Raw genomic sequence first — 24,801 nt, forward strand, 5'->3', positions numbered from 1 at the left:
GGATCAATTTATAGTGTTGAGTATCTTTTCAATATAATAGACTTACACATGAAAACGAGCTTTCCCAACCTTGTTATTACATAATTATTTCTAATCTTGTAGCCCAGACAATGCAGGAGCCGCACTTACAAAAGTCTATATCGAAGACCACTCTTTGGAATAAGGATTTTATCCCTCTTTCTCCTTGGTTCAAACGGTTCTATTGAATTCGAACAATTTTTAATTCTGATCTTTATAGTGAAATCATTCATAGCTCTCGTACTTCCTTTACATCATGCTCGGATTTATCAAGCATAAATTGTCCGTAGTATAAGATGATTAATCCCATTCTAAATTTACTTCATTTTCCAATCAATCATGAAGTCGGTTAATCAACCATTTAATTCACAAATGCTGTAAAACTATTTCAAATGATTACTTCAGGATAATAACATTCTGTATATTTTTTTTACCTAAATATTTTAAATAACAAATTGCTTGGTGGTGACTGCAAAATATCATCAATCCGTTACTTCGAACGACCAAAATTAGTATTGTGACATTATATATAGCTATATCGCTTAATAATTTGTAAGGGTAAACAACTGTGCTGTAAAATATCAATGTTTCTTCTAGATTCAGAAGAGATTACATGACTTAAACTCTCTTATGTGAAAAATCATTCATTGATCTTCTTCAAAAAGTTACTCAGTAACCCAATCAAACTTAATAATGCCAGTCAAATATGACTACAGTTTTGAATATTTTGAATGTATACAAGGTTCTAATATCATTTGTAAGTAAATCGAGTCAAAATGTTAAAAAAAGAGCAAATAGAATATAAAAAGGTAGATTAAATTCATTTAAATTATCTACTCAACAGTCGTATTCAAATAAGCTCGAAAATGTTCATTAGGACTGTAGATATCTCACTATCAAATATAATAAGTTATAATGATCAACATTTTAAACTGATTGTACTTCAAATCAACATTTACTACAACATGGTTATAAGTCCCCTACAGACATCAAATAATGATGTTAATCTTTTAACAGAGTATATCAAATACATTGTTGTAGGTATTGAGTTGAAACTGGTGACTAGAATGGTGACTACATTATAAAAATATGCATTGTCAAAATGAATAAAAATATAATTTATTTTAAGAAATTGCACCTATTATGTCGATTATATATAAATTGGGAAAAGGAACCGACTTATAATCTGCTACATCGTTATTATTATTATTACTATTGTTTAAACACACAAACATAGGTACAAGGAGGTAGCAAATATATATACGCCACACAAGTCACTTGACTTGTATGTGGGCTATAATACTGCCCGGGTGCCCAAACCGGAGCAAATGGTTTTCTTAGGGGGCCACACCCAGAGCTTTCGACCTAAAGTTCTGATCCACAAGGCAATGGAACAACGTAAGGAGATGCAGTCTAATGGTAGCCGGTGACCAACAATAGGTTCATACTTCATTTGTTTCCGTAGTATCCTGGACCCTATATGGACTATTGGTTTATGATCAGGGTTGTCCAACTCTCCTATGTGGACCCTCTGCGTTCATCAACCCAGTTAAAGCCCTAGATATTCGCTTTTCGTCCTCTCAATTTCGTAAACAACGCCCTCACCACGAGAAGGCAGTGAATAGGACTTGTCTCGTAGTGTCTGTATACATGTGGCTATGTGCGAGCATTTCGAGAGGGAGAGCGGGTTCTTACCACTCTCAGCCGTACCAGGGCATTTGGGGGCATGTAGTTTATAATCGTAAACTGATTTCAGTTAGGTAACTACAAGAATGGTTTTCCAGTGTTATCTTGTATTATTTAGTGAATGTTTAATAAGTGATGTAAGAAACCATCCATGAATATTTGATGAGGTATGAATAAGAAAACTGTAATCTACTCTAATAAGAACCAGAGTTAGCTATTTATCTCAGATTGATAACTTTATGACAAACTAATATAATTTTATTTGACAGGAGTGTTCAGAGTACTTCTTTATAATATAGATTTTTCTATTTACCTGATATTAAGTGGAAAACAATCTATTACATTTGTTTTATATTTGTAAATTAACTGAAGGGTAAAATGATCCCTATTGATATCATTCTGTCAGGGAAGTTCTAGTCACTGACTTCTCGTGGTGAGGGCGTTGTTTACGAAATTGAGAGGACGAAAAGCGAATATCTAGGGCTTTAACTGGGTTGATGAACGCAGAGGGTCCACATAGGAGAGTTGGACAACCCTGATCATAAACCAATAGTCCATATAGGGTCCAGGATACTACGGAAACAAATGAAGTATGAACCTATTGTTGGTCACCGGCTACCATTAGACTGCATCTCCTTACGTTGTTCCATTGCCTTGTGGATCAGAACTTTAGGTCGAAAGCTCTGGGTGTGGCCCCCTAAGAAAACCATTTGCTCCGGTTTGGGCACCCGGGCAGTATTATAGCCCACATACAAATCAAGTGAGTTATGTGGCGAATATGTATTCAATATTTATGCCTTCAAATAAATAAATAGGTATAAACTATTATTAGAAGGGGTTTTGTGGAGATTTTTAGAAATTTCAATAGTTGAAATCATGAGTCAATTGAAGCTAGACCACCATAGAAAACCTGGAATCACTGGACGGCCGTTTCGTCCCTGTATGGGACTCCTTAGCAGTGCGCATCCACGATCCCGCTCCTGCGGATTCGAACCCAGGACCTATCAGTCTCGTGTGCGAGCGCTTAACCATTAGACCACTGCGCACTTCTGAGGAGTCCCATACTATGACGAAACAGACGTCCAGTGCTTTCCATGGTGGACTAGCTTCATTTGACTCATGATTTCAACTATTGAAATATAAACTATATTCAAAGTGAAAAATCTTAGCGAATACTCACGAATATATATATATATATATATATATATATATATATTGTTTACTTATGTTTTTTTGAAATAATGCTTTCTATTATTGTTATTGTAAGGAATTAGTTACTAGATTTATAGATGATAATGAGAGTTACAATCAGTCTTAAATAAATATTGTTATATATAAATAAATTGTTTAAATAATAAAAATCTGATTATAAAAAATCATAATCTTGACGATTATGTTTATGTTTAATGTCAGTTCTTCATACAACAAAACAATGCTATGTACATTTACACCTCCTTTTTAATATATATATACTAGTGAATTTCATTAAATAAATAAGTCAATCGAATCCCAGTAACTAAAATTACATAATCATTATGGCATTTTATTATGTAATATAAGTGAAATAATCTTGAACACTTTAATATATGATCGCGTATCCATACGCATTCATATTAATTAAGAATTGAAAACTCGAGATTTTTTATAAATACTATCATATTAATAGTACTAATAGGTTAATTCGTAGGTGTGAAAATTGAGGTAACTAGTTCACTTTCGAATAGTTAGACGCTCATTTTTTAATAGCTAAACATTACTAGTAATCAGATGTGTTTTTTTAAAGAGAGGATAACTATTATCTACGTTTACAAGAACCTAGCCCTCGTATCCCGTACACACGAACAAACGTAGATGAAGACAACCAGTGTTGCAGCAGCCTCTGCATCAGTAGGCATCAACATACACAACGGGAAAACCAAGCTCCTCAAATACAATACGGAGAACACCAACCAAATTACACTTGATGGCGAAACTCTGAAGAATGTGGAATCCTTCACATACCTGGGAAGCATCATCGATGAACAAGGAGGATCCGATGCAGACGTAAATACGAGGATTGGCAAGGCAAGAGCAGTATTCCTACAGTTGAAGAACATATGGAACTCGAAACAACTGTCTATCAACCAACATCAAATTCAGAATCCTCAATACAAACATTGAGACAGTTCCACTGTATGGAGCTCAGTCAGTCAGCTACAACGTAGGACCAGGCACATATATGCATCGGTCCAAGTTGCCATATCTCATTAACACAACAAGATGAACACCGAATTCACAGAAGTAGTTAAGTCAATAGTGGTAATATATAAAAGAAAGATTGCATATAAGGATATAGTACAGTAAGAAAGATATGAAGTGATTTTAAGGTAACACAGAGTGTATAGACCTAAGCCATTGTGATCGATTCTAAGCCATGTCACACAGGGTCTCCAATCATTGATTACGATAGTCACGTGGACCACAACCAAGTAGTCTGCATCTCCCAACATGGCTCAGACTAGAAGTTAGTGACTTCAAGCACTAATGCCACGTTTTGGTTTTGTACGGAGCTGAAACTTGGAGAACTACTACAACCATCATCTAGAAGGTTCAAGTATTTATAAATAGTTGTCTACACAAGATACTCAACATCCATTGGCCGGATATCATCAGCAGCAGTCTTCTGTGGGAGAGAACAACCCAGCTTCCAGCTGAAGAAGAAATTAGGAAAAGACGATGGAAATGGATAGGACATACAATACACAAATCATCAAACTGCACCATGACGTAAACCCTAACTTGGAATACCGAAAGGAAGAGGAAAAGAGGAAGGCCAAAGAACACATTACGTCAGGAAATAGAAGCAGATATGAAAAAAATGAATAACAACTGGAAAGAGCTGGAAAGGATCGACCAGGACAGGATTGGATGGAGAGTGCTGGTGGGTGGCGTATGCTCCTCCATGAGGAGTAAAAGGAGTAAGTAAGTAAGTACGTTTACAAGACTTTAAAAACTAATGTACTGATGTTATTTATAAATATTGAACTAGTATGGTTATTCCATGTTATTCGAACTTATCATAGCAGTTGAAGTTTATCTATAATGAAAATTACCTTGAACCTAAACAATATTTCAGTTAAGGATGAAGTAACTAGATAATTTAAATATACAAAGAATAAAGTAAATTTAAACATAAACCAGTTCAAATGGTTTAATATATGTAGCCTATTCCATTATTTTTCTGTAAGATTACTACAGGGGGAATTCTTATATTTTATAAATTTCCAAGAAACTTTAAGTAAACCAATTAACTTCAAGCTACAAAATCGGATTGTTTGTAAGTAAAATAGGTGAACTTTAGAAAAAACCAGCACGACTAATGTGTGACAGTGTCGGAGATTTTATTGAATGATATATCTTTTAAGACATATCATGTATTTTGTAATTTATTGTTTTTATTTCTCAAAAGATTACTTTGAATATGAATATCATGAGCTTTAATGCAATACATGTTTTCTGTTACATGTAACTCAAATATTGAACTATTTTCGTCTAACTATGGTTGTCGAACTAAACAAATCTTAAATTCAAACTGCCATATTATCAAGTATATCATTCCATGTCATAAATCTCACGGACAACTCTTGTTTACTCAAATAAAGCCTAAAATTTTATTCAAAGAGTTAAGAAATACTTTATAGCTTATTTCATGAACAAGCTTTAGTTAAACAACAGTTTCAACAAATACATTAAAATAATAATAATCATGTGCTTACAAGTGATTAATTTCACGAGGTAATCTATGGAGTGAGATGCCGTGACCAGAGGAGTATAACCATGTTTAATGTGAGGTAATTATGCACTAAGAATATTGGATGATGAATGTACGATATAGTGGATTGACTGAACTTGGAAATACAAACCTCTGGATGCCAATTCGGTGAATCAAAGGGCAGGTTCTCACCACAAGATCTGAAGGCCTTGGGCTCAATTCCATATTAGAACAAAATAGCTGCCTAGTGCTCCATAGTTTTGATTGGTTGTCTAACTAAGGCCAGTTCATAACATAAACTATAAAGTTAAAGAATCTCCATAAAACCCTTACATTATTTAATTAATTTACTTGTGATTGTTGTCATATCTTCGTTTTAATTTAAAATGCACAACATTTCTGGTCCCTTATACTGTAAAACTGACCTATGAAGCCTTCAGATTAGTAGGTTCAAATGGTTCTTAAAATCTTATCCTTTCAAGTTACACTCATGTTTCTCACATGAAACATACAAGTGTAGCTGTGATGTGGTTACCTGACTTGAAAAAAGTATAAATTTTTTTAGTGTTAACTTTCAGTTGTGTTATTTGAATCTTATGCACTTAAGTATTTTTAAAAGTATCAAAATAGAATTAAACAGTGAAATATTTTTTACGATACCTTCCACAAAGCTTTAGACATGAAACCATAATAGAAAAAATCAATCAAAATTGATACGCACAAACATAAGTGATCTTTTGTCAGCGTTCGAAGTAAACTATAGAACATTTGAGAAACCTTAGTTTGGGAACATTATCAGAGTACAAAATATCATTGGACAGATAACTGAATACATGTTAGATGCAACGAATAAATATACTAAGCATATTGTATTATGCAATAAGTATCCTTTAGACTTCGAATTTAATGTTCCATGTAAAATCAGATTTAGAATGTTATTCGATAGCAAAGTTTTAATCACATGAATTTTAGATTATCTTCGAGTCTTTACCTTTATCAAATAGATTGAGTGATGATTGATAGCCTCTAGGTAATAAAGTATCCAGAATAATTATTCAGATAAGGTTTATTCCTTAAATTTTTTTAGTTCTCAAAGTCTTAGAGATATTATAACTTATGATAGAGAATTTTGTTTTATAAATGGATTAAGTACTTGATAAGTTCTATGTAATCCATATAGATGTATGCTAGGTGCGTTCACTAATCTCAATAAAATACTCGAATGCATAGGACAAGTTTTATTTTATAAGATCGATTTATGAACCTTGTAAAAAGATGACAAATTTTGTAAATTATGAGTTTTGATCTGACTTGATTATTGGAATTTCCAAAGAAAAATAATAAGTTCTTAAAGCCAGAAGACAATAAATTAAGAACATTCAAAGATCGTCCCCTATTTCAGGCATAGAGCTTTATAGTTCTACTGACAAACTAACTAGAGATTTGTTTCTTAAAGTCTTTGTTTATGAAAAGTGAGCTACAGGGGATGCATGAAACGAGATATAAATATGTAAAATTGCTAACTATAATAATTACTCATAACCTGTAACAATACTGTTTCTCCCAAAGATTACTATATATTAGTAATTTAGTTGGTATAAAAAAAATGTCACTTATATTGTACCTTGTTTCACTCTAAAATATCGGTGTAGTAGAATTTATTAACATACTAAGTGGCCAAAGTGAGCTGTTAAGCGGTAGTGTAAACTGATGCTTTACTAAACATATACGAAATTTTTATCGATAATGGGTAGTATCTATACTTCTACAGTTATGCTCATATTCACTTTATACAATATTTACGATTTTATTATCATTCTATTATTTCCAGTATAACTGATGCGGTCTCAACCACTGTAACAATCAAGTAAGATACCAATTCCTCTTCAAAGATTATAAACGATATTGGACTTCATAAGGTAAATTTTATTACCAAATAAGATAGGTTGGAAAGTATTTTAAATCAAGAATTATTATTAAACAACTGTTTAACTTTAGTTTAGGACTCCTCACAACTCCAAACTCACGACCCTATCGAACCCAAGTTCGAGCTGCTGAGTGAAGTTCATTCTCGACTTCAGTTAACAACATAACTTAGAACTAACATTTTCTAATGTTATCGATGAGTTATAGTCTTACTATTGGGTTGGGTGATTCTACATATTAAGGTTTCGTATTAGAATTTATGGGAGTTCATCTGGAAATTACTCATTAGTGTATACACATATTCTTGTGTTTATTATGTCTAGCGGTAAGTTAAACATAATGAAATATACCATTGGATCATTACAATTCGGTATAAAACGACATGGTCTCATGATCACATTTTCTTATTCTATGTAAATGTGATCAATAAAAATTTCTTTTTACTTTTTAACAGTGAAAAGACCCTAACATTTTTTATAATACTTAGAATTTCTAGAGTTACTTTCTGAATAATAAACCTCATCACATTCCACAATTAAACTGCTGTCCAGGATAGTAGTCTAATAGTAGCCTTTAATAAGAAAAAGAATAGTATTACAACTTAAGGCTTTGAGTCTCTAAGTTTTTGAAGAAATTTTAATAGTATTTTTTTAATGACATAATTCTATTTGATAATCGCCGTGATAAAAAGATCCAAAGTCATGGAATATTCATAAATGATATGCTTTGACAAATCTTAAAAGAAATATACTGCTACCAAGTAGGGAATCTAGGTTAGTTTGATTTCGTAAAACACTTGATATAAAACTAAAGTATGGACCATCATATGCTAGCATCCGACATATAAGGCTCGAATTCAGAACTAAGTGAGTCAATAAATCTTTGGGAAAAAAGCGAACATCAGTGAGAAATTAATGGGTAAGTAAGTGTCATTACCAAGGTTTGACTTGACAATTTCGAATAAATTGAGCATTGGGTAGATTGTTATGAATAAATTAATATACCAGGGGATTTTTAATTTTCTGAAGAAGTGCCTCGCACTGAGTTACGAAACGTCATAAAATTTAATTTTTATACTCATTGGGATATTACAAATATATTTATTTATGTCGATGAGGAATACTCTTACAAATTTCTTTCAAGCCCTACCATTCTAACCGTTCTCGCCTTGGGTTACAGTTAACGTGATCGATGTTCGTCCTAAGAAGACTCTTCAAAAAGTTTATCGTTTGCCTAGTGGTGAAATATTACAAATTAGTAGCCGATATTAAATCACACATAATCAGTACGAAACCATTGGTCTGTATGGAAAACTCCACTTTATAAACAAACTCATTATATGTTATGACAGGAAATACAATGCAAATCTGTTTGACCAATACACTTCCCTGACATTAAATAAAATTTGAAGCTAGGTAACACCACATAATCATTTATGTAAAATACATGAGTTGTACTCGTGTCTAAAATAAGTATTTACAAACTGTATTCTATGAAATCAGCATTTTTACTCATTCCATCATTAATAATTGAAAAAATCTATGTCTTAACAATGTATGCTAGAGTTAAGTTTCAGTTTTAATGAAGATTGCATTAATATTAGTTTTTTGACATTGTTACATGTATGATATAATCAACGCAGAAAGTTTATACCTGTGTATTACTATGGAAAGTTAGTAAAATATTCTAAAGGTTGATGACTTATTCACTTGATATTGTTTTACTTGAATCTTCCCATTGATGTTTTAGGACTGAAATTGATCAGTCTCTTATTGGCATATGTGCATACTGTGCGTATGCCTCGATATTGCCTTAATTTACAAGCTTTATATTGATGATACCGTAAAAAAAAGTTTTATTGTTTACAGAGACCTAGGGCCGTGTTATGTAATAAAGATTTTTAAAACATTACGTCTAAGCAATCTTACAAACTATATCATAGATTCATCTCAAAAAATCCATTTTCTGAGTTACCTTTACTTTTAATAATAATTCTTTTTACAGAAATTAATAATAATATTTCTATCTTGAAAAAAAAAACATAATTTCTGACAAAGTATTTCAATCACTCCTATGTTATCATAAATATATTTGTTAAAAATCAGATATTTGAAACTTGAAAAATGTAAATCAACCCTTGAATTGTGATTAAATATATACAACTACATTTTTAAAGTCAATGATATATTTAATCGACTTGTTATTTGAAGAGGTTTTTTTAGCGCTAACTGACATCGACCGGTTTATTTATTTTAACACATAGATATTGGTAAAAGGAGGCACCAAATACATATGAGCCACACAAATCTCATTTGATATGTGTGAAGGCTGTGATACTCTCCGGGTGCCCGGACCGAAGCAGGTGGTTTTCTTAGGGGGCCACACCCGGAATCTTCGACATGAAGGTCTGATCCGCAAGGCAGTGGAGCAACGTAAGGAGATTCTGTCCCATGGTAGCCGGTGGCCAACACTAAGGTCCATACTCCATTTGTTCCTTTCGGATACTGGAGCCCATGTGCACCAGTGGTTTGGAATCAGGGTTTTCCAACTCCCCTAGGTGAGTCTTCTGTATTTAACAACCCAGCTACAGCGCCAAACATTCGCCTTTCGTCCTTTGAATTTCGTAAACAACACTCCCGCCACGAGAAGGCAGTGAGTAGGACTTCCCTGGCAGAGGCTATATACGCGTGGCCATGTGAGAGCACTTCGAGAGGGAGAGCGGACTCTTCCCACTCTCGGCCGTACCAGGGCATTTGGGGCACATCGACTAGTAGATTATTAAAACACAGTTAATCATTAAATAGTTGGTTTACTATGATATAAAATTCTTCGATAATTTTATGGCTCTAAATGGAAAAGAATTCAGGACATTCAAATTTGACGGTAGTTATAATACAATTTAACCAATGTACCAAGATTTTTAAGACAGCATTTTTCATCTTCATTTAGTCCGAAAACCAATGTTATAATTATTCACTTTTTTAAAATGAATATTCATCTCAGCAATGAGATGAATAACTCATTAGATCAGAAATTCATTCAAGTATTACCCAAAAAATATTTCTCTGTCATTTTTAATACAATTTATTTTTAAACTACTGATCTTGCTTTCAATTAAAGGAGCTCTACTAATGACAATCTGTTATAGATCTGTGAAATACTGTAGACAAATTAGTTATAATAATACAAACAGTCATAAACGATGTACCAAATAACATAAGTGTACACTGGACGAAGTTCCCAAACTTATCATAAGGCTTTCAACCATCAATCATGATTATTGCATGAATCGTAACTTTTTAAAATGATTCAGTTCATTGGCAAATGATTTCACGGACTGATAAAATGTCTTGATTTAGCCAACTGTAGTTACACTAGGACTACATATATTTACGATAAAAATGACAGTGAATTAGAAAAAGATTTATAGTAATCAGAAATTCTTCAAAAGCTAAATCAATTTTGATTGAGACAGTGATGTCAATTTGCAATTCATTTTTGTTTGAATAACCAATCAGTTTTATTCAGACTTTACATAATAGGCTGATTCTAATCAGACCCTAATTGAAAAATATATGGAACTGAACATCTGCCTAGTCCTAGTAAAAGACTTCTTAACAGTGCGTATACATGACTTCCAATGAACATAGTCGCACAATATTGCTAACTGACTGAAGTTTAAAATATAGACTAATGGATCGTAATTCAGTGATCTAAATGTACTAAAATCATGACAAGGCCGAAACATCCCAGATTTGATCCTTAACAGAGTCATAACCCCTAAGAAGTTCCGAACTAAAACGAAACAATTTTTTAGTACTCTTGGATAAATTCAGCCTGTAATGTAAACTAAAAAATCAAAGAATTTCCGCAAACTTCGTATATAAGTAATTCGTTTCGTATATTTATCGAAATTGTATGCGTAAAAATCTTCAACGAAGGAAACGGAACAAATTGCTCAGAGAAACTTTGCAGTTATTTAACTTCGACATACATAAAATATTACATTTAACGACTTTTGTATACTTGATACCTGACTATTATGAACATGAAAACACTTGTAAATAGAGCTTGAAAGGCATATTAACTGCATAGATCGAGGATAATTCCCAGAAGCTTAAAAACGTTATGAAAGATTACAAATGTTTTATCTGTGCACCAGTAATAAAAACATAAAATTAGTGGCGAAAATGTACTTCCTACTATGCCGAATTACTTATGGTGTCACTCATGCTTAAGATTGTAACAAAATATCTTCAAACTGTACATCTACAGTTTTATTAGCAAATTATCTTTTGAGAACTACATTGAATGAACACAAAAAGACTTACCTAGAAAATGTTATCATAGCATTTAACTGCAATATGAGTGTGTGTTATCTGACCAAACAACAAACCAATATTTGTTTGTTTATGCTTATTTGATTGTATGAACTATGCGTCATGAAGCTTCAGTCAACATGTTACATTGAAAACTAAGGCCTCGTAAATTTTGTTCTTTTCTAACCTACCAGACAGAGATGGAATAATTTCACAGAAGTTAGTTTACAACTTCATGACTAAATGTGATAATGAGGGACAATTCATAAAATAGCTTGTATTATCTATCTATTAATTTCTCGCATTCTGATTGGTCAATAGGTACGCAAACAAGGTGGAAACGGGTTATTATAAACAAGGGGGACAGTGCAGAACTGTAGGTCATATATTTTGGGGTGGTAGGAATGCTTAATCTATCTTTATGAGTCACTAGATCATTCAGAGTTCTTTCTATACATTGCCTAAAATTAAATTTGACTAGGGTTATACCATAGAAGTTGAAAAAGTCAAGTATACATTGAAGAAACAAAGATCAAGAAGCAAGGCGTTTGAATATATCTACAATACACATAATTATATATTTATTTCTTTGAAAAAAAATATTAAAATCTAATAGGCTTTACCTTTCTTTTCTCTTTTACAACTATCTTTATTAACCATTTTAAACAATCTTCCACGAACAATCAATATTCCATTAGTGAACGAAACTGCATTTGATTCTGGGACATGAAGGCAATTGTTCAGAGTAAAAATGTTATCTATTACATGAAACAATTCTTTCTGCTTCACATTTTTATACATTTCATTACTATATCATCAAGTATACATGGACGAATACCAAGGCTTCAGGTGTATTCAACAGAGTTTAGTATTGATGAAAATTGTAAAATCGGTACAGAAATTGGTACAATAAATTCAATCGTACTACCGAACTCTATGTCTTCATCAATAACACATTCGTCTTCAAATGAATTTGGACAAATTATAGCGTTAAACTACAAACTGGGTTCACCTTCAACATTGTTTAGTGTGGATGAACGTAAAGGTATATTGGTTACTAAAGCTGATATAGATGCAGAAGCGTTATGCTCCTACGTGACGACCCTCAGTCCTGATCATACAAATAACAATGATGAAGCAGATTTGAGTAAGTCTACTATTCTAATAAACTGTAACGTTATTGTCCATTAAAGTGATTATAATAAAGTATTAAGTATCGAGATTAGATGATTTGAAAGACTATTAATTAAAAGATAGCTTTTTGTTATAGACCATGCAATGAAAAAGTCCTGATGATAAGCCGCAATTAGTGGAGTTACGGTCTTCCCTGAGTAATACAAGTATCACCTATGGCTTTGGATAAAGGTTATGCTAAATTGCAGACTGACATTGAAGAACCAGTGGGTTTAGACTCATGGCTCAACATAACGTGATTGCTGAGAAATATTAAAGTTCTGATTTAGATTCCCTGTCGAGTAGTAAATGTCCACTACTGAGAAGTTTCAAAATTTTTGGTTTTGTCAGCGATTAGCTAAAAGTCATTTGGTGATAAATCCATCTTATGATCGAAAATGTAAGTTATTTAGTGATGTCTGCAGAAGTTATACAGTATGACGAAAATATTAACAGTAAATATAATGTATCACATTTTAGGTTCACAAATATCCCTTAAGGTGAATCACTCGTTTTAGAATGCCATATTTTTCATAGCGTTGTATATGTAAGATGATGAAACCGAGTCATAATTGATTATTGTAGTTCGTGGACACTTGAAAATGTATCACTTCCCAGATGACAGTTTAATATGAAACTACAATGAACTATACTATGTAGATAACTCGTCATTATGTAGTGTTCAATCTCTAAAATACATGTATTTAACTGGTAGCCTCACTGTTTTCAGCGGAATGTGACAAAGAGTGCATGTGACTTGATCAGTAAGTAGGCTGTCTATTTTTAACAAGAACCTGAAAAATAAACCTAAAGTTAATGACTTAATAAATTCGGCCTAACTGAATAGCGCATCATTTTATTTTCAAGATATTCAGAGTAATTTTCCGTCTCACTGACTATTGATCTAACAGAAATGAGCATCAAACAATAGTTGATACTTAGTGGTGTCATATCATGTTTACATATTATAAATGTACACTCAATCTTCTATGTCTACTCTTTGCCTTCTCATCCATTTAAATATATTCCTTTTTTACGATTCCATATTTTCATGTAGTTCGTCTACAACACCTTTAAGATAGTTAAAGTATTACCTGGCACAAGTAGAATACATTTTTCAAATGACTTGTGCAATCATATCCATTTATCATGACAAAAACTCAAATATTATTGCGAAATTTCAAAACTTTGCTTGTGTGAATTAATGATTCTGGAATTAGATTTCATGTATTCACATTCGTCATAACGAAAAATGGCATCCTTTCTGTAGGATATTTAAATATCTGGAAGTCATTTTATCGTTATATTGTGTTGTTTACATCTAAATATTCGTAGTTTTCTTTTGTGAAACAACTAGAAAACAGTCTAAAATTCACTAAGGGTATGTAGTTAACTGTAACAAACGCAATAAACTTTTCTTATAGTTTCTTCAGATAGATCATTACAAAAATAGAAAGTAGTCAAGTTCATTAGTGAACAAATAAACAGTAAACGATCTACATTCAAATCTTATATCGAATTACAGCAAATTTTCGTCAGTGAAATAAATAAAGTTGAAAATATTTCCTGTGTCTAATGGTTAAGATATATTCATTTAACTTTTAGACTTAAAGGTTTTAGTATTGACAAAAAATAAAAATAAACTATGTAAGTTTTTAGATTGTATCTATGAAAGACTGATCTCAATTGGAGAACAACTGAAAATCAAGGAGCGTTATACAGTTGCTTTGCTTTAGTATGAGACTCCTCAACAGTTTTTACCCTCTATCTTCGGATCTTACTATCAGTCGGTCGGTCAGTCAGCTACAATGTAGGACCAGGTACATATGTTCACCGGTCCAAGTTGCCATACATTATTAACACAACAAGATGAACACTGAATCCATAGAAGTAGTTAATTTAGTGGTGATAGTTCTTTCCAGTTCCTATTCACTCTTTTGATGTCTCCTTCCTATTGCCGGCACAGTATGTTCTTTGACCTTCGTCTTTCCTAATTCCTTTCAGGATTCCAAGTTAGGGCTTGCCTCGTGATGCAGTTTGATGTTTTCCACAATGTATGTCATATCCACTTCTAACGTCTTTTCCTAATTTCTTCTTCAGATGGAAGCTGGTTTGTTTCCTCTCAAATTAATTGACTTAAAAAATACACTTTACTTGAGTTTTAATCGATAACGTAGAATTCAAGTTAAACGAAGTCAATAATATGATCTACTTAGGAAAGTGTAAATTTTGTTTTTCCTCATAGATACATTTAAAGTTATTAACCACTGTAAAACCAACTGTCGTTTAAAAACAATCTCTTCATCGTTAGTTAACAAGCTCCCAACAGTGATACACCGATAATTCTGAGAATGAAGTAGTGACAACAGTGTACTGTTAAACTATTATGTTTAAATCAAAACTGTACATATTTCTAACCTGTTATAGTTCCCTATCAAAGTTTTATAAACAATGGGAATAACTTCGAAATAGACAATTTCCTTAAACACTATTCGATAAATATATTTAAATCCTTGATGGAGTCACTCCTGAGGATTCCCTTACAATGACAAAACAGCTGTTCATTACCTTCCTGTTTTAAATGCTACCTTATATCCTACCAACCTCTGACAAGTACAACCTATAAATATAATGAGATAATAATTTTAAATGTTCATTTGACATATTTTCTTTTCTTTAACTTCTGCAAATGTTATAGATTATTGAAGAGATTACTAATATTAATAATAAATTCACCATCTTTACTAGAGAATACATATTTTCACTTAGATTAATCTAAATTATTATCAGAAGGGGTTTTGTGGAGATTTTAGTAATTTTATAGTTGGATTCATGAATTAATTGAAGCTAAGCCACCATGGAAAACCTGGGAGCAATGGACGGCTATTTCGTCCTAGTATGAGACTCCCCACGAGATTTGGACGGTGGCTCAATTTCGCGGATTGGTTAGAGTTAGACATTAACACCGCTGGATGCTGTCTCAGTGGTCTAGAGGTTAAGTGTTCGTACGCGAGACAGATAGGTCCTAGGTTCGAATCTCGAGAGGCGGGATCGTGAATGTGCACTGATGAGGACTCCTATACTATGACGAAACGGTCGTCCAGTGCTTTCAGGTTTTCTACGGTGGTCTAGCTTCAATTGACTCATGAATTCAACTATAATCTAGGTTATCTAATCTAGCTTCTGTGTATAGATAGTAAAATTTTCTTCTCTTGTACCCTTTTTTCAAATTTTTAACTAGATATATTCCCATTTAATGTTTTAAAATTTTTTTATCATTTAACATTATATGTTTCCTACCAATATAGATTTATTTATCGAGTGACTAATCATCATGCTCTAGTATTTCATAGGCAAAAGAAAAGCCATTATTTATTATTTATCAATGTATATACAAACACTGTTTATCAGTAATATTCCTTTCAAATATTCATAAAACATAATGAATAATTTCAGTATCGATTTGATAATTAAGAAAAATTAACATACAGTTAACTTTTAAACTATACTCTAATAAGGACAAACAAGCAGTAATTCAAATTGAGTATCCAACGTTTTTCTTACTAGGTTGATTATTTCCGATTTATTATTATTATTATTAAGTAAGAAATGTTCCTGTAGGTTAGGTACGTTGAGGGAGATTAATGCAGTTTTGGGTTAATTTCTTTTATATACTGACACCAAGTGAGAAACCATTGATATAATCATGCTGGTGTAAGTTCCCCAAGAGAAATTAGCTTGATGGAGTATTCTAACCTGATATTATGGCATGAATTTGCAGAACACACCTTCATCAGATCAGTTAAATTATAGTTGATTAAAACTTGCAAGATATTATGTTCACGAAAGTGACAGTACAACACTATTTTGGTCAGTATGTGGCCAAAATTATTTATTACTACAGATATAGTTTAGAGAAAAATTAGTCGAGAATAATAACTTTAAAAAGCTTTCAGAATGTAACTTTCATTGTAACACAATTCATTAGATGAAGAAAACGTATCCTTTAGATAAAGATATTAAACTGTACTTTATGTAAAAGCTTTATCATTCACTATTCTATGTAGCATTTGTAACTCTTTTACTTTCTAAAATAGAGCATCAAAAAATATGTATCAAAATAAAATGGGAATATTCATACGTAGAAATGTAGCGCTGATTCACTTTTAATAATTTGTTGTATTCTTAAGTTAACTGTGTATCTACAATGATGATGATAGCACATAACCAGTAGTGGGAACTAGTGTATGTAACCAAGGCAACGGAAAGCTATTAAAATAAACCTATAAAAGAGCTATATAAATGAATTACTAGAAGGCACGTGTAAATAAAATAAAAAAACAGTTCAGTTTCATTGTAAGTAGTTTATTTATTTTTTTATAGTACTATCGGTATTAAGGATTAAATACCTGTTTAGTTCCAACTTTAAAAGTTAGTAGTTTCGAGCATGTGAATTAATTATTGTGAAGATATTTCGCAAACAAACATTTAGTATTTACTCAAAATATATCAAGGAGTTATTATCTTTAACCTAACTAATATATCGCTCCCCCCTCGAAATGCGAAATGTTACTTCGGGATTGGGTTGCATCAACACCCGAACTAATGATAAGGAGTGAATTAGTTGAGCGTGTTGACCGCCCCACTTGCCTTGAGAACCTCATCAGTCCTTGTGGTCTAGTGTGTGACGAAATCTCAGCACGGATACGGAATGCTCGACTAGCTTTTGCCAACTTGCGTCATTTATGGCGTAGGCGAGATATCCGTCTACCAACAAAAGAATGGGTTTACTGCACAGCAGTTCGTTCCGTCCTACTTTATGGCTGTGAAACATGGCCGGTAAGAGTAGAGGGTATTCGTAGGTTACTAGTATTTGATCATAGGTGTCTTCGAAATATTGCTCGTATATCCTGGGACCATCAAGTAAGTAATGCAGTTGTTAAGAGACGAGTACTGGGTAAGGATGGCAAATCAATTGATGAAGTAGTGAAACTTCATCAGTTGAGATGGCTGGGACACGTGTTACGTATGCTCAACCATTGACTGCTTCGATGTGCGGTGTTTTATGGTGTAGGAGTAGGTTGGAAGAAAGCTAGAGGCGGCCAGACCATAACATGGCACAAGTCCATGAAGTCACTAACCATTGGACTGAGCCATGTTGGTAGGTGTAGACTACCTGGTTGGGATCCGCGAGATGATATCAACCGATGGTAAGAGACGCTGAATGACATGGTTCAAAATCGTTTGCAATGGCGCAGGTGCATCCACTCTTTGCGTTCTCCCAAATTATAATTTTCTGAATTCTTCATGTCCCTTTTTTTCTCTTTCCAAATTTATTTCACTGGAATACAGTCCTTGAATAACATCTTGAAACCCTAATCTTTTTGATTACTGCTTATACTCTTACTACCTCTACAACTACGGGATTTGAATCGACAACTACATTACTGTACTAATGTGGTATGGCAACTCGAACTGATGTACGTAAATACGAAGTTCTATGTTGTCACTGACTCAACGAGATAATATATGTATTATATCTACTAAAAATCTAATTAGAGTACGGATATAATGGAATGAATTATCTTGAAGTTAACTAATAATGAATTAACTCACTAGTGATTTTTCAGTTCACTATTTTGAGATTTGCTTCAGTATTCTTATCTTTAACAATAAAAAACCATACACATTCTTACTGATTAATACGATAAAATGTATCTATTTCTTTTAGTATACTTTGAATCAACATAGAAACCACATTTAAGAATAGAATTTGTGTACTTTTTGAATTAGTGAGATGTAGTGGAGGTTCACTTAGTCAGATATAATGTCATAAAAAATTTGATAGACGAATATTCAACCTATACATCACTCTTTTCCTTAAATATTATTTTTGATTTATTGGAAGTAACCACTTACATTTATTCCGCAAACGATGTTACTTTGGTTATTACTAGCTAAATTAATGATAATCTATTCAAGTTAGTGTTAACAATAGGATTTGTTTTAAATTTCAACCATTGTTAATCTACTCAAAAGAATCTAGTATTTCTATAGAAAGTTCTAATTTCCAACTTGATTAGTATTTAACTTCGCCCCCAGTGAGAGTGGTAGGTTACATTCAATGGACAGTTATCTACAAATCGACTAAACTTTTTTATACTTTCATTATGATAAAGTAATCAACAACAAAAAGAACATTTAACATATGTATAATTACTAATGGGAAATGAAATCTGAAAGACTGATTGCATAATGAATTTTTTTCAGGCAGATAACTCCACCAAAGTATCGATCTGACTGGTAAAGACTTTAAACTCATCACAACTATTGTCATAATCAATTGTTATCTTTTAATATAAGATTATTTACAGCAAATAATTCTGAAATGAACAGTTTCTTACTGGAATTGAACAATTTTCAGACAAAAGGTCACATTAATGATCTGAGGTTCTTCGTGAATTTTTTTGTAATATTTTCTATCACTCCTTCAGATATCTTCTGTTTAGACGAGATTTTATTCAAAAAATGTACAGTGACTAAACGTGTTCCATTATATCATTAAACCCCCAGCATACCTAGATTAGTATTAATTAAGAATGTCACTGGAGGGAATTACAAAAAACTCACTAAACATTTTCTTGATATTTCTTTCGTAGTTAATTATTTATCAAATCCACGGTTTCTGTATGTCATTCTATTTCATTTTTAATTATACCCAATTACTAGTTCTACAAACATACTGATTCAAAGTACCCAATGTTTATTAACAGAAGAACATTAATTAATTAGTTACTCATACCTGTTACCCCTAGTGGAGGATCGTAGGCCGCCCACGAGCATTCTTCATCCACTCCTGTCCTGGGTAATATTTTCCAGTTCCCATTCATTATTTTCATTTCTGCTTCCTATTCTCGACGCAGTGTGTTCTTTAACCTTCCTCTTTTCTGTTTCCCTTCAGGATTCCAAGTTAGGGCTTGCTTCGTGATGCAGTTTCATGTTTTCCACAATGTATGTTCTATCCACTTCTAACGTCTTTTCCTAATTTTCTCTTCAATTGAATGTTGGTTTATCCTCTCTTACAGTAGGCCAATGGATATTGAGTATCTTGCGTAGATAATTGTTTATAAATACTTGTGCATTTGATGATGATAGTTGTAGTAGTTTTCCACGTTTCAGCTCCGTACAGTAGAACTATCTTGACGTTCGTATTGAAAATTCTGAACTTTATGTTGGTTGATAGACAGTTGTTTTGAGTTCCATACGTTCTACAACTATAGGAATACTGCTCTTGCGTTGCCAATCCTCGCATTTACGTCTGCATCGGATCCTCCTTGTTCATCGATGATGCTTCCCAGGTATGTGAAGGATTCCACATTCTTCAGAGTTTCGCCATCAAGTGTAATTTGGTTGGTGTTCTCCGTATTGTATTTGAGGAGCTTGGTTTTCCCGTTGTGTATGTTGATGCCTACTGATGCAGAGGCTGCTGCAACACTGGTTGTCTTCATCTACATTTGTTCGTGTCTATGTGATAGAAGAGCCAGGTCATCTGCGAAGTCCAAATCTTCTAATTGATTCCAAAATGTTCACAGTATTCCGCTGTTGGATCTCGGTGATTGTCTTGCTTTCTTTGTCCTTGACCGGCCCCTGTGGCTTACTATATTTCCCTACCAGTTTCTTTATTGTGTCATAAAACTGTCCCATATTTCCTTCTCCTGAAGTTCTTTCCGCTGTCGTGGATAGGTATTCCACGTATTTGCTTCAGTGTTTGTTTGCTTCAATGTATTTAGCTTGTGTTATGAATTTTTCTTTTGTTGTTTGGCTGTTGTTAGTTGTTGTCTTGTCCTTCCTTGCTTGAATTTTGTCCAGGGTTTCGATAGAGACTCGTTCCTTATGGTGATGCTTCTTGCGTCCCAGAACGTCCTGATACATTGAAGTTAGTGTTTTTTGATATCTTTCTAATTGTCCCCTATAGTAGTTTTCTCTTTCTTTTGTAACGCTTAGAATCTGTTGTTGAAAGTTATCTTGAATTTGTTGAGTTTGTCAGTACTGAACATTTGCAATGCTTTTTATCCTGTTATCCAATGCTTCTTTAGCTTCAGTTTCATCTTTGAAACCACCAGTTGGTTGTGATCTGAAGCTATGTCGGCTCCTCTCCTGATTCTCACATCTTCTACTGCCCTTCTGAATTTTTCATTGATACAAATACGGCCTATCTGGTTCTCCGTGGTGTGGTCTGGTGAGACCCACGTAGCTTTGTGTATGGGTTTGTGTGGGAATACTGTGCCACCTATAAGCATTTTGTTAAATGCGCATAAATTTACACATCTCTCACCATTCTCGTTCCAATATCCCAGTCAGTCCATATCGTCCCATGATATCTTCATATCCGGTGTTGTCCGTTCCGACTTCAGAGTTTAGGTCTCCCGTCAGGATGGTGAGATCCTTTCTCGAGCACTTCTCTATGGTTGTCTGCAGCCTCTCATATAACTGACCTTTATGGTCGTCGTTGCTATCATTGGTGGATGCATAATTCTAGATCGCATTCATAGCGATTTCCGTTCTCTTTGTTTTAAAGGATGTTTTGATTATCCTGGATCCGTGAGATACCCATCCTATAGGTGCCTTACATGCTTCTTTTGACAATATCAGAGCAGCTCCCTGAATGTATGCAGTATTTTCCTACCAATCCATTATTTTTGAAACAATTTTTAAGGACTGTTTGTCAAAATATTTGTTTCAATGTCATATTATCTTGTTTTCGAAATAAGTAATCGAAAACCATTTGATTACTAATAAGGAATGGATATTAATTAAGTAATTTCAAAATGGTAACACCTATTAACGTGAGAGGTTAGGAATCATTGATTATATATTGGTTAACCGATGCTAATAAGATACATTATTCATTTTGAACATAATTTCTAACTGATTAGTTGGATATGCTTACACTATAGTGATGATGTTTCGTTTAAGACTCTTACCTAGAAACCTTTGCCTCAAATATCAGCACTAAGTTACTGATTAAAAATAGATTTCATCCGTTCAGTAAATGTTATGTGTATGATATGAGAATCGGTTGATGAGGTAACAAAACTTTATCGGCATACATTACACATTCCCAACCACCACCTAGCGGTGTTGACTCCCGTTGGGGCGTGGCAGGAAAGACCTATGGTTCTCAAAATCAGTTCATCATTCGTTTTTAGACTGAGCAATATTGAAATGTATAGACCACGTAGTTTAGTTCCGCGTGATCACTGTGGCCAGTGGTTAAAAATTATTATTAATAATAATACTACCATAACTACTACCCTGGGATTTGTCTCATCTCACTGCGTGAATATAGTGTACAACCTTGAACCGATCCGAATATGTAGGAGAATCTGTGTTGTATAGTTGATTGACTTATGCATCTTGTCTGAAATTCGCCTGTGTTGTTATTTTGAACTAATCTGATTAGTTTCTAACAGTAGATGATAGTCGCATATATATTTTTATTACTGCCTATGTTTTTTAGTTGGTTAGGTTACGGACAGTATCTCATTTTAGGGTGCAAAATGCGTAGTCTGATATGTTAATCGTCTGTTAAACTCAATAATGTTATCTTTAAATAACCTAATGCAAATTAAGAACTGACAACCACAAAATTTGAACCGTACAGTGACATTTACATTAGGATTTACCAGCACGTTGACGATAAGCGCTGTTTATGATGTTTGATAATGTCTATAGATACACAGTAATCAAAATATCAGGTTATTTCTGTGTAAATTTGTAGTTATATGTAATTTACCGGTCACCGTAAATTTATATCTTTAAATTTAGCTGTTAAATGAACGGTACTATTAACTTTTTGAAACCACAATTGTGATTTTCAGTTTGAATATTATTGTATTTTCTCTCTTAATTAGACAGTGTTTATAACTGAAATGTAAGAGTAGTGAATTTAACCAAATAGAACGAAACATGATTGTAAAGTTAATCTTACTCTTTAATGTATATGCAGTAGTTTTGACTATTGAGTTTCAACTACTAGAAAGCATATTCAGATATCCAGCTTGTAATTCTGAAGCAACACACATAAAACAAGCTTAGTTCAAAAGCTTATATACATGTTTGTACTTCCCTACGGAGTTGATTACTATAAATCCTTCTCAAAGAATTTTTCCACTCAAGCATTATCAATTACTTCCATATGGTTCATTTAAAATGTCCCACTTTAGGGACTTCATAAATCATAATACATCGTGGTGTCTATGGAGTTTTATTTATGTTCTTAGGTGATTGGAAGTACTCAACAAGAAATCCTAGGCTGAGGTTTCGCAGAAGTTGGGGCTCACCAGAAATCCTTACCTCAGATCTTGATGTAATCAATGAGTCCTAGTGAATACAACCTGCATCACCCAGCTTTAAAGTTTTGCATGCTATCCCAGATTCGACTGACCTTTTGTGTAACTGAGATATTTACAACTGATTGATCAATACATTTTATTTAGTTATTGATGATGTTGACTTTACAACTGCAAACCATAGAATACTAGACAGTTACTTTTTCTGTATTTAGAACCCCATAACAGCTTGCAACCATTCTCAGAAGTGTTACTTAACCCACAGTTGTTGTAAGAAACGATAGCTTCCAGTGCCACCACATAAAGTCCTAAATGCAATATCATCTAATATATGTCTAGTCAATATTCTAATATATACTAATTTGATTTATAGACATCCAATATTGATAAATTACTAACAACAATCCGGAAATTACATATTTTATTCTCAAACTTATTTGTCTCGGAAAAATGCTGCAACTGGATGACATTATTCTATTCTGTCCTAGTTTTAAGCTTCGAAACAGACTTGATAACCATCCTATTAATACCATTAGACTACTACTTATTTACAATATCTATGACCTACAATATTAATAATAGTCACTAATATAAATAGGCAACTGGACACAGTCTAAAAACAGTGTGACAATTATTGTATTCTTATAAATTTCAGTATTCACTGAATTTATTTCTAAGGGCAGGAAACTAAATCGAATTCTATAGTATGTCTGCCTGAACAGACTAAAGTGTTATTAACTAAAATCATATGTCAATAACCTACAGAAAAATATACAACACAAGAATAACAAATTCTTCTTAAACCCCTAACTTTGTTTTATGGTCTAAGTGCGCGCTCTATGGGGAAAAACAACCAATCGTCATCTAGTTATTATGAGACATACTATATCGATTTAAGGTCAGTTGTAAAATGTAGACTCTCCACCCTCATCATGAGTTTACTCTAGTATAGTGTAAATCATGTCACCTTTGACCTCTTATATACTTCATGAATTTAATTAATTCATGCTATAATTATAATTCTACGGCTTCACATTGATTGGTGCATGAATAAGAATAGCGTAAAGATTTACAACAAGAGAATATTACTACTACAAATAAGACAGAACTTTATTTGTCAAGAATAGGAAGACGAATTTAACAATACTGGACAATGTTATAACCGAAGTGTGCAAGTTCCACAACTTGATAATAGCAAATTGATCGAAATTAAATGTGTTAATCATTCAATTTGAGGTCGTGAATACAAAAATAATATGCCTATGGTTGGGCTGGAAATTCCTGATTTCGATCTCATTAGGGGTTTATAAATGTGAATTGCTGACAAATCAAAAACTCGAAAGAAACAACTATCCGTTGTTAACTAATTTGTCAACAATTATATAACTGAAATTAATACCTGGTAAATACCTTATTCGGTAAAACAAAACAGAAGCTTAGAATTAAAAGTCAAACTGAGTTTATACTTCCTTAAAGTAAATGATAACACACTGCTGTACTTAAATAGATAATAGTTGAACAGAAATAAATGTAAATTGATTTTAAACAAAAGAGAAGCGAATCATTTTATTGGTTA

The 24,801-nt window shown here is 33.0% G+C and overlaps 1 protein-coding gene across 1 annotated transcript in view; it reads left to right on the forward strand.

Annotated features, from left to right (window-relative positions):
- Positions 1-24,801, forward strand: part of HMR-1_2 (Hmr-1p) — a 129,193-nt gene that overhangs the window by 55,710 nt on the left and 48,682 nt on the right. The window contains exon 3 of the mRNA XM_051215553.1: positions 12,399-12,847. Coding sequence (XP_051073690.1) covers positions 12,427-12,847 — 421 coding nt within the window. The 5' untranslated portion in view covers positions 12,399-12,426. The remainder of the gene's footprint in view (positions 1-12,398; positions 12,848-24,801) is intronic.

The sequence above is a fragment of the Schistosoma haematobium genome, chromosome 1, assembly GCF_000699445.3.
Source record: "Schistosoma haematobium chromosome 1, whole genome shotgun sequence".
NCBI lineage: Eukaryota > Metazoa > Platyhelminthes > Trematoda > Strigeidida > Schistosomatidae > Schistosoma > Schistosoma haematobium.